The 11,693-nt window shown below is 47.0% G+C and overlaps 1 protein-coding gene across 1 annotated transcript; it reads left to right on the top strand.

Annotated features, from left to right (window-relative positions):
* Positions 1–7,356: 7,356 nt before the first annotated feature.
* Positions 7,357–11,037, top strand: LOC105453082. The gene is made up of 3 exons (XM_011694782.1): positions 7,357–7,412; positions 9,185–9,656; positions 9,987–11,037. The coding sequence occupies exons 2-3, from the start codon at positions 9,205–9,207 to the stop codon at positions 11,035–11,037; spliced, it is 1,503 nt and encodes a 500-aa protein (XP_011693084.1). The 5' UTR covers positions 7,357–7,412; positions 9,185–9,204.
* Positions 11,038–11,693: the final 656 nt, after the last annotated feature.

The raw sequence follows: 11,693 nt of genomic DNA, 5'->3' as shown, positions 1-11,693 counted from the left end.
GGTGGCGGCGATGATGGTGGTGGAGGTGGAGGATGGTCCAGCACTCGAGGAAGCCGGGACAGCCACGGCGCCGACGCCTGGTTTGATTCCGACCACCGGCCCGGTCGATAGCACCACGGCAACCCCCGGGTCGTTCCGGCTTTCTCTCTCTTTCTCTCTCTCTCTCTCTCCATCCCGTCCTCTCTCCATCTCGTTTTCTCTATCATTTACCCTCTCCTACTGCCCCTCTCGCCGTCTCTGCCGCCCCCACATCGGGAGCCTTCTATCCTGCTTCTTCCTCGTGCACGCGCAGCATCTTTTCTCCGGCTGCCGCCGCCGCCGCCGCCGCCGCCGCCGCCGCCGTCGCCGCCGCCGCCGCCGCCACCGCCGCCGGCTCGTGCTCCATATCCTCGCGGCTGCCGCCACCGCTGCGCCTTCGGCACCCACCACATCTCACACACGCCACCCTTCGCTCCTGTCTGTCCTCCCTCACATACGAAAACGAGAAGGGCGCAAGCGAGAGCTGCCTGAAGAGGCTGCTTGGTGTGCGAAACGAATTCTCCCCCCCTCTCTCTCTCTCTTTCTCTTTCTCTCTCCATTTCTCCTCTCTCTATCTCTCTTTCTCTCACTTCCTCTTTCCGTCTTTCGCTTTTCGCAACGGTGAGGCTGCCGGAGGCAGACGTCACCCACGCGACTCGCCTCGCGAAATAAGCGACTGGCGTTTGTGCGGCTGTGTTTCCGCTGGAGTGGTATCGTCGATCGTCGAGCTAATTCCTTCGGGTGTGCACAGTCAGATGAACCCGTCGATTCTCCGAGGCACAGATTTTGCGCGCGCAAAAAAAGAATTAATAACTGACATTGCAGTAAAGTATTCCTTGTACCCAAATAAACGCGGGAAAAAAATATTTCTATCTCTTTTATAGACATTCTCTGGACTCATATGGGTTTGATGGGAGTTATCGTGTTGCCGCAGCAGTATTTATAGTTATAGCGTAACGTGTTTCGTGCTATCATGTTTCAGAATTAATACTCGAGAACGGTCATTTCGCAATAAAATCCATACTTCTTCGCGGTGTTTTTTTTTCATCGTTTCTAAATATTTCCTCGCACATATATACACGTTTAAGCATAAAATCGTACGTTTTTTCTACGTTTTAGTTTTAAATTAATTTCAGCGATAGACACATTAATGAAAGCAAGAAGATAAATTTTTCATTAGAAACACCGCGCTTCTGGTCTACTTAAGAAAGTACAAGTTCGTAGTATTTAACAATGCATGAATCTTTCCACTGGGTTAACACCTGGAACTCTTTCCCTACCCCCTTAACACCTTCAATCATTTTAAAACTTAAATTGTTCATATCTGTTCTGCACTTTCTGAGAAATTGGGTGCTACGCTCCAAGGAGTATAAACGAGCGGGGAAACCATTAGCGAGCTAGATATCCGTATACTATGACCATATGGCCTCGCCGCGTTACATTTATTATAAGCCCACAAATTCACATACACTCGAATAATCGGGATAGGAAAATTGAGGATCCTCCCCGTTCGAGACCGTTCGTATCCGGGTCGAAAGCCCAGAATATTTCACATCTAATCGTCTTGGTGGTTGCGATTTTAAGGATTTACGAAAACGCTCGATATAAAATTCAAGCACGCCGCTTAAATTTTACCACCTTCACAGCCCTATAAACCGGGAAATCTTCACATTCTGATATTTTATGTCATGTCGAAATCATCAAGAAGCGATATGTGGCAAAATTGCATTTCCCGTGATCGAGAGATCCGACTCCCCGTTATAATATTTTCCACAATTCTATAAAGTAAAAGAGAGGAGAAATTTTTGAATTTTCACGTCTCTCACACGCCGGGTACATATTTGTCGGAAAAACTTCACGCATCGATCGGATTTTTATTCTGATTTCCAGCGGCGTGCGTCTCGCGCGCACGGCGGGCGATAAAATACCGGTACGTTGCGTCCCCGCTATTATAATTCACTCGCCGATCGATCGAGGTCCTTCATCGCCGCGCGGCGCGGATGAAGCTCGCCGCTCGCTCGCTCGCTCGCGCGCGCGAATGAATTGTGCCGCGCGTAAAGATCGCAAACTCGCGAAAGATTCAAATCGCCGGGGGTCCCCGTCGAACGTCGAAGCCAAAACGTGCGCAAGAGCGTGCCGGTAAATTGCCTCGTTATCGTCGCCATCGCTATTATTTACGACCCTTAACGAGGGGAAACCTCATCCTTTCTCTCTCTCTCTCTCTCCCCACGGCCGTCAGACTCGCGCGCGAGGTACTCGCCTGCACGGACGCCACTTCTCTCTATTCTCCGGCTCTCTTTCGCTTTTTCGCGTCATCTCTCCATGTCTCATCAGCTCTCTTTCTCTCGCTCTCTTCTCTCTTTCGCCGACGCTTCGCCCATGATTTACCTGTCACCCGATTGAAACATCACTCCGATTAATTAAAACCGAGCCGAGAATACATCAATTCAACCAGCTCGTTAAACTGCGGGCCCCGTTGCCTCCTTCCCCCTCCCGCGCGCGCAAAACCGTCGCTTCGGCCGCAACGGACACGATCGGTTAGACGACAACATTGACAAAGTTTGGAAATGCCCGCGGCCGACACTGACAAAGCCGGGGAAATTAGCCGTTTTTGCGCGAATCCCGCTTGACACTTGAGATTTTGCGGTATATTTGTAAAAACCCCGGGCGCGGGTCTTCATTTCGGGAAATCAATTCCCCGCGGACTAATTGTAGAATAATTCAGGATCGCCGAGGAGTAATGCAGTACCGCTGCTCGATACACGCGTTTGATGAATGTACATTGGAGAGTCACATTTGTTGCGTTAATGAACGCGGGTCCATCCGCGGCGCCGCACCTATAGCCGAATATAATTGAATCAAATCAAGAGATGGGAATCGCTCCCATTCAATTCGCGAGTCCTACACGCGGTACACGGCGGAACAAATTGCGGTATTAGCGATCGCGCAAGGGGAGAGCTTATAAAAAGTCACGGCAATGAATGGCAAAATGTATGAAACTTGAAGACCCTTCTTTACGTCACGTATTGTGGGTATACACGTGTGTATACATGTGTCAGACTACCCGGTGCGTTTGGCAGATTAATCTGCAGGAAGCACAACGGCGCGCGTAGCAGAAATGACGCCTCTCGAGGGAGAGGCCTTCCCGAAATGATAAAGGATCGAGGAGTCTTTCGCGGAACGTAGTAAGTCCAGGTGGCTCGGCGAAATTGAAAAGTGTATGAATTTTCCTTCGCTGGCGAAGGAGAGTGCAACGCGCAGCGTAAACATAGCATTCCCGGATACACGCGCGGATAAGGAAGACACACTCGCGCCGTGCGGTAACCCTGAATTACGGGAGCGAGACCGCTTAACCGAGGAGGAAGGAAAAAAAATAAAACCGGGAGAACGGAAATGAAATTGGCTACTCCCAGCTCGCCCGCTAAGGAAGCGCCGTTAATTAGCCGGCTGTATTCAGGGAGTCGTAAACCGGTAGGGCGAAGTTAGGTGGAATAAAGTCGCGGAGAAAAGGTCCCTCGCTCTCTCTTTCTTTCTCTTCTCTCTTTTTTCTGTCTTCTTCTTCTTCTTCTTCTTCTTCTTCTTCTTCTTCCTCTCCTCGTGCCGGCGACCGGAGGGGACCGCCCCAATTTCCGCGGCGGCGTCCTCGATCGATTTCGCGGTCGTTTCGCGGCAGCCAGATTAATAAATCGAATTTTCAACTCGACGCTAGGCTTTTATCCACGACGAGGCAAAGTAAAAGTCTTAAAATGCGCGGCCTCAGAATGGGATCCTCGTTACGCGGCGACGCCTTTCCGCGCGGCAACTTCGCCTGAAACGCGATTATACCGTCGCGCTCGACGCTCGGCGCCGGTTACGTCCGCCCCTTACGTTAATCCGATATCACGTTAATCCGATACTTGGACGTGAAGTATTACGCGCGCGACGTTTTCGCGTAAACGCGCGAATGCGCTAATGTCGCGCGAAAATAAGAAGACGCTCCGCGCCGCGGCGCGTTGTAAATGGGCGTCAAGAGCACCAGGTAGGGACAAAAAGCTTTTGCAACTCTCGCGCTGCAAATTACCGTCCGAGCGCGCTTGCCTGCAGCTAATTATTATTAAAACTATTGTTAAAACGACATGCGCGTAACTCTGCCGTGAATTTTCGAATAAAATTCTCAAATTTAAAGTATCTCACGTCGCGTCCATTAATTATCTATACGCATGCGTTTAACGCACACATGTGACGGGTACGCGTAGACGATAATTTAAAGTAAATGGAAAATTATAGACGGGCATTATTATTCCGTCGAACGGGAGGGAAATCTCCGTCTTGTCGCCGGAGGAGGACTGCAGCCTATAGATGCAGCCACGACAATTACAGCGCCCGTAATAAATCGTAAGCAGTTAAGGGTTTCGAGCAGCGATTCGCGTGGAAGTTGCGCATCCGCGGGCGCGCGATAAAATTCATCTCCCGGACGCGACTGTCGCGCGGCGCGGCGCTCGCGACGTGGAACGAAGATGGTCATCATTTCTGGAGTATCTGGCAGTGACAGCTGTTTTAGGATAACCGCGCGCTCTGCGCGAGAAATGCAATATAACGAAACCGACATTCGTCCCGTAACGAATAGCCCCGAGTTGCGCCCGCAATATCGTAACGAGGTTACACTATAAAGGATAACAACCGGAAATATATCTGGAAATACGGAAAATTGCGTAGACGGGGGCGGTGGCGTGTATATAAAGCAAGCGGAGTCGTTGGAATAGTTAAATAACAAGTTTTGATCAGCTTTTGCAGAGGCGTTGATACCTCAACGCGGTACGTGCAAACGAAAGTCTACTCCATCAGGTAAATTTAATCACCCAGCCTTCTAAACAAAACCCGAAACCATCCTTTAATATACACGTACTCCGTTTTACATATTACTGTTAAAAAAATAAAACGTATAATAGCCTTCAACACACTTTCGTTCGTTGCAATTTTTTAAAATAATATTATAAAATAATATTCCTTAAATTTTTGTGAGAAAACCTATTCAGACGTCTGGGTTGATAATATTGCGACTGGCATGATTGAACAAGGTAAACAAATTTCCGTAATCCCTCATTTAAATGCGGAAATCGAAATGGGAATCGGTGGTGGCGAGCTTCAAAAAGATTGAAAAGTATTTTCAATTGTTTTTTTTGTTCGATGCTTTTTTCCTCTTTTTTTTATTCGTCGCTCGCATCGTCTACGAAACTTTCATTAGCGTCCGAATTTTGTCAGGATTTTTGAGAGCTGTCGGAAAATGCCGGTATACGCATGGCGGCGTGGCGCGAGAGAGATTTCATTATCAGAGATATCTTGCGCACGAGAGTTTATCAAATGCCATACACCCTCGAATCCGCGCTACGCTTTTAGCGACAGCCCCGGCGTCTCTCAAATATCGCTACGTACGAGATTTCCTTCGACAGATAGAATCGATAATCCGATCTCATCCCCGCGCGCGCGATCACATATTTGTAATCGAGCGCGTTTCCTCTAATCGCGAGCTCTACGGGAAGAGCACAATGGCAAATTGAGGCAAATGCGATCGGCGATACCGAAAGTACCGAGCAAGAAAGCAGCTTATAGCGACTTCGCTGACGTAACATCGTTTTTTACTCCCTGCCTGGATGTTGCGTCTCGGCTACCTGCTTGTCATTTAGTTAAAACTTAAGAGCTGATTTATGTACCTGCTTTGTAACACGGTGAAGAATCTAAAAACTTTAATCTTAATACGCCACTGCTAAAAGCTGCCGTGGGCTGTGTGCACCTACAACGCATTTAGGGGCTGAAACGCTCAGACGATGTTGTTTTGCTAACCTTTATGCGGATTATGCAGAAAACGCGTAAATAGATGAGGATAAATATTAAATAAATATAAAATATAAATAAAGATAAATATAAAAATTGTAGCTTTTGTATTTCTCAAGCTTTCCTTTTGAACGTGAATATAACGCGTATTCAAAAAAACTAAACGGACTAGAACCGGCTCGATCGTAATACGCGCAATAAGACAGTTAGACCGTTAACAACGCGTCATATAAACGCGGGGAAAACTCTCAATTATCGTTCTCGCGACGCTCATCCCAGCGGCGGGGAAAAAAACTGCTCGCTCTAACAGCCGTGGGGGAGAGAAAAAAAAATGACTCGGTCATCACGAGAGGAGCCAGTGCTCCAATTATTCCATTCTCGTCTCGTGGAAGTGCGATTGACATTCCAGAAGAGCACCCTCTGAACCACCACCGCGCCACCGCCACCGCCGGCACCGCCCCATATCTGTGCACCACTCCAGCGTGAATTGCCGGTCAGACTTACCCCCGGACGAGTGGGTGTCGATGTAACTGTCGAGCGCAAGACAAAGTGGAGTGCTACGGAGGTAGGCAGGCAGTAAACGGAAGGCACGGGACAGAAAGGACGACGGAGAAAGAAAGGAGAGAGAGAGAGAGAGAGAGAGAGAGAAATGTGTATATGTGTGTATATAAGAGATAGAGGCAAGGAGAGATGAGCGGGAAGGTAAACGGCGAAATGGAGAGAAGGCAGCTATCGCTTTCTCGTCGTGTTTCGAGGGGTTAAGGGGATCTAGGATCTCTCTCGCCGGGCGGGAGAGTGCGGTTACGTGGATCATCCATGCGCTCAGCACTGCTTTTTTTCCCTCGGATCTTCTGTTACGTACGTACAGCCGGAAAACTAGGGCGGAGAAAAACAACCGAGCGACGAGGATAAGTGGGAAAAGGCGCGGCGAAAAGGAGCAAAAAGGAGACGCGGGATGAGAAATGTGTAATTTAACCCCTTCGCGCACTCACGGACGAGTTATCACGCGCGCGGTCCGGCCTCTGCTTTAAATTTATGAAGTTTTATAAATCTCTGCTCTTTTTTTATTAGTAAATATACTGCGGGATAATTTTGTTCCTTTGTTTTTTTTATATATGGGCAAGACCCTACTCCCTCCGGAGGAGATCGTTCAGCGTACAACGTAAGGGAGCTTAATAAATAAAATATCAAAACGAGGATAAAATATAATAACGAGAATAAAATAACGAGCTTAAAAACAAAAAGTACAAAATAATAATGTTTGCTTGCGCTCCGTCAGGTTCAAAGACTTTAATTCATTCATTGTTGAGCTGTAAAGAGCGGAGTTCACGGTACCATAAATCCAGTTGTGAAAAGAAGGAAAAGAAGCGCGGCTGCAAAATCGCTTTCACTGTTAATTAGCGACAGACGTACGAATGCCTTTATTTCACGGTGAAACAACGGACAAATAGAACGGGCAACGGCCTGGCAGATAAAGGTCCGGTAATTCGTTAATTGGTTACTTGGGACAAGTGCGGCTGAAGCAAAGGATTACTCAACCCTATTAAAGCACACGCAATGATCCAGTCTTAAAGTGCAATACCGTAGGTATATCCCTTTTTATCCATCCGTTTTTTACTTCTTCCGAATACCGAAATCCCGAGTTATACATCCGCATTACATAAATCTCTACAACGTTCACGAATGCAGTTGTTTGATCTTTTTACATTAATTTCACGAACCGCGTCGCTGTCGCAGCCGTTTTTCATTCATTGACAAAAAATGCTTTTCATAATGCAAAATGAGACAAATATTCTCTAGAAATATGAGATAATTATTCTGCGGTGTGCTTTTCCATTAGTGATATATTTTCATTAAAAAGATCGGTAACTGTATTTATTCCTAAATGACGGACCGTGTTGCTGCGACCGCGCTCTTCCGTAGCACACGCCTCGTAAATATCTCGGGGGAGAGAGCAAAGTTTATAAAGTTCTCAACTTATTCTCGCGCTTAAGCTCTTTCAATTAAACCGCGATAATTGTCCGTGTACATAACATCTCTTTTTATTGCTTCTCCCGCTGTGCGCGCGTTTCGCCGACAGCAGACGTCCTGCCGTTCCCGCTTTCGTTTTCTCCGAGGCGGCAGGAGGATACGACGTCTCCACTTTTTTCTTATTTCACGAACGCGGCGTCAATTCGTATCTCCCGTTCGCTCTTCCGGCGAGCGGAGACTCCTCCTGTAAATCGCTCCGCGTCAGATAATCCCAGGATTCCATTCGTAACGAACCACACTAAGATTATTCGAGGAATGATGTTAGGAATGCAACCTACTCTTCTTCGTCATCCTTGTTTCTAATACCTCGGTCCCGTTAGCTTCGCGTGAGATCCGCATCGACGGGAAAGAGACGGCAAAAAGGGAAGAAGATACGACCGGCGAGATACGAACATGACGACAGGCGGGAGCGAGCGAGACACGGACTCTTACGAGACAAGTTATGCATTTTACGTACTTTTGGCGCCAGCACTAATTGCGACGGATGGATATAGAGGGATCACTGTCGTAAAGACCAGTCAGTCTACCGCTTAGCGTTACAAGGAGAAAACCTCTCTCCGTCTCTCTCTCTTTATCCTGGATAAATACACGGAGACCATTCCTCCACGCGAACGCGAGTCGACGAATCCGATTACAACAATTTTTTTTCTCCTCCATTTCGTTTTGTAAAACCGCGCCGCGCGTTTACTCGTTACGCAACCGACGTGATCCGAGTTGCGTATTTTTTTTCCAATTGACGCCGCTCGTTATCGCCCGCAACTTCGAATATCACGGCGTCGCCAGCAGCAGGACAGGTTCCTCAGTTCGAACTACCAGTGAGCATCCAGTGAAGAGCGATTTAATCACGAAAACGTACCGCGCGCGAGATACTTTTATATTCCTTTTAATTCCCGCGAATCTCTGAGATTAACCGTGAATCCCGCGCGCTCCCGTTTTTTATCATTCGCAGAGCTTTCGTTTCTATGTGATATTTATATTTTTGCAAGATACATTTTTATATAAACGTTGAAGCGAGTGCACGCCGAATTTTTCAAACAGCTGAATGTGATTCATACACGACCTCGTGTTTAAAGCGTTAAAAAAACTTTACATATTACGAGATGCTCATTCGATGCGTCCACCCCTGCCACCGAGATCTTTCAATTTCTACCTCTCCCCTACGTAAAAGACACACGGGAAACGATTTTTCCGTATAACCGCCAAGGCCGTTTCGGAGATATGAGGCGTGATACCTATACCCGATCTCTCCGCCCTGACAGGATTCAACCGATTTATGTGCACGTCCGAAAAGATGATCGTTCGTATCCATTTCTGTCCTCTCCAGGAACACGCTGACGCGAATCGATGATGCTCGCGACTGCGATACTTTCCACTCTGGTGGTCTCGTTGATGTTAGGATCAACGAAGCACGCACAGAGAACGTATCCCGTATCGGAGGTGCGAGAAACTCTCCGATATTGGAGGAGTATGTACAAGGCGTACGCCGAGGACGTGAACTTCGGCATCTGCCTCGCGGAATATTTGATGAAGATGTACAACGAAACGCTGATGAATGAACTTGAACGGTTGTCGAAGGATCCGAACGAGAGATCGACGAAAGAGCTGCAAATGTTGCCGCAATACCCACATCCGCCCAGTGTGCCGATGGCGCCGATGGCGCCAATGCTCGAAGACGAAGGAGAAGGAAAATATCCACAAGAGGAACGGCCGCGTATAGACGAGCGGTGGCCTCCAGTGCAACAGGACAACCGAATTCACAAAATTGAAAGGATAATCGATTCTTACGTACAGAGAAGGTGAAAATGTCTCTTTCGTAAATGAAGTTTTCGCTAATATTTTTCGATATACATATTATATGTATGTAATTCTTCGGAATAAAGATTAACTTTAAGTCTTTTGTATAAGCTTCTTTTTACGGCATGCAATCTATAAATCACTTTTCGTTCCGAAACTAATTAATTCTGACAGCGTGAACGCAAGAGAAGCTTCATTTAATATTTTTTTTTACCGTGACGCGCTCCGTCATATAAGTTTTATCTTTCGCCCCGGACGTAAAGCTGAAGATCATATTATCGCGTTAATCCAATCCTTTTAGCCGCAAAATGACATACGTGCAAACATTTCAGACGGCGAGCGATCTCGAGCGCGCCGGAACTTTTGCACGAGACTCCACGAGTTGGTCACGAGTTTCCGTCTCGCGGGACCGGTTCGCACGCCGTTAATCCGACGTCTAATCCTGGGGACGATGACAAAGTCGATTCCGGATCGACAGACCTCGGGGAGGAGGAGGAGGATTCGCCGACGAACCTTCGGCGAAGGAGCAGCCTTGGTGACATTTTAGTCAAGTACGCTTACTCGCTGTTGCGGGAATTACTAGACTCGTTATTCGAGCTCTGGCTCGAGCGGGAAGATCACGGAGTTGAGGGAGATCCCGCAGAACGCCAGGCTCCTTTGAACGACGAAAGTCCATCGGCGCCGCCGTCGCGTCCGCAGGACCAGCGAGCGAACGCGGGACATCCCTATCGTGTGAGTGTCGTAAAGCTGGGTTCCGAGGAAAATTCATCGTACGATCCGACGATAAATTCGAAGACGCAACGTCGGAAGTCCGAGAAATTGTCCCGCGATCAGCTCATATCGCCTCGTATAGTAGATGCCACCGTCGAGCTTCTCGGAAATGCCATCCGAAGGCTTTTCGAATTTCGAAGTGAAGCAGAGACTCGCGCGAAGAGGGACGCGCACTTGCAATTCGAAAGGGGAAACGATACGATGGGGCAACGCCATCGGCAGCCGAGGGAAGAGAGTTCAAGAGACAGAAGGGACGTCTCCGCGGCAATGTTACATCCGTTGAAGCCCGAGAGATCGCACGAGAAAATTTATTATAAAAATCGTAAACACATCCCGGCAATGATACAAAGATTGTACCATATGTTTCATAAAAATCGTGAACATTTCCGGAGGCAGAAACGTTCCGTTCGAGCCGCGAGGAGCGCGCTTGTCAGAACTGGACGGAGTGGACGATCGTGGTTCAGAACTCAAGTGGTGACTACTTTTTTCAGCATAATTAAAACGTTCTTTCAGCTAGGCCGGCAAAGCGTAGATGAAATAAGAGAAACCGGGTACCTTACCTGTACGAAGGAATACTTTTGGGCCAAATTTATCAAATGGATAGACTACTAAAGCCCGAAAAAGTTTAAGCTATTCCTTTTCAAATCTCCGAGCCGATAAGGAGAGCCAACGATAAGGAGAGACAACGAAAGCCTACCTCTGACGATTCTATGAGAGAAAAAAATTTCATAATTTTGTAGTTTGTAAAAATATAAAAATTTTTTTTATTTCTACAAAGCAGGACTATTTCGACTCGTTTATCGAAATATTCCAATCTATACGTACGCAAAGTTTTCATTGTTATACGTTAAATTAACAAAAATTTCGATTGGTATTAAAACGTAATTTTTTTTTATATTTGTATCTATCACATGAATTAACATTCATATGTGGCAATAAATTATTTTTACTCAGAATATAGAATTTCCAATAATTTAATATGCGTATCTCGAGTTTTCATTTATCTGCTCGCACACGTGAATGATAAATTTGTATACTCTATTGATATTAAAGAGGAGCTCTCGATTAGTTTCGGAGCCGATCAGGAAGACGCGGTCTATCTCATATATACGCGAAGCATTTTTACGGCGGCTCTTTAATCCACAATGATACATTTATCTCGCGCACAGGATCCTGCGGTACGCATACATCCTGCATTATCCTAATGATACACCTGGTGGTGTCGCAAACGCTAATTGCTCTCCGGAATCATAGGTAATTAAGAAGGT

This window comes from Wasmannia auropunctata, unplaced genomic scaffold (assembly GCF_000956235.1).
Source record: "Wasmannia auropunctata unplaced genomic scaffold, wasmannia.A_1.0 LD336022.1, whole genome shotgun sequence".
Taxonomy (NCBI): domain Eukaryota; kingdom Metazoa; phylum Arthropoda; class Insecta; order Hymenoptera; family Formicidae; genus Wasmannia; species Wasmannia auropunctata.
This window is presented reverse-complemented; position numbering and strand designations above follow the sequence as displayed.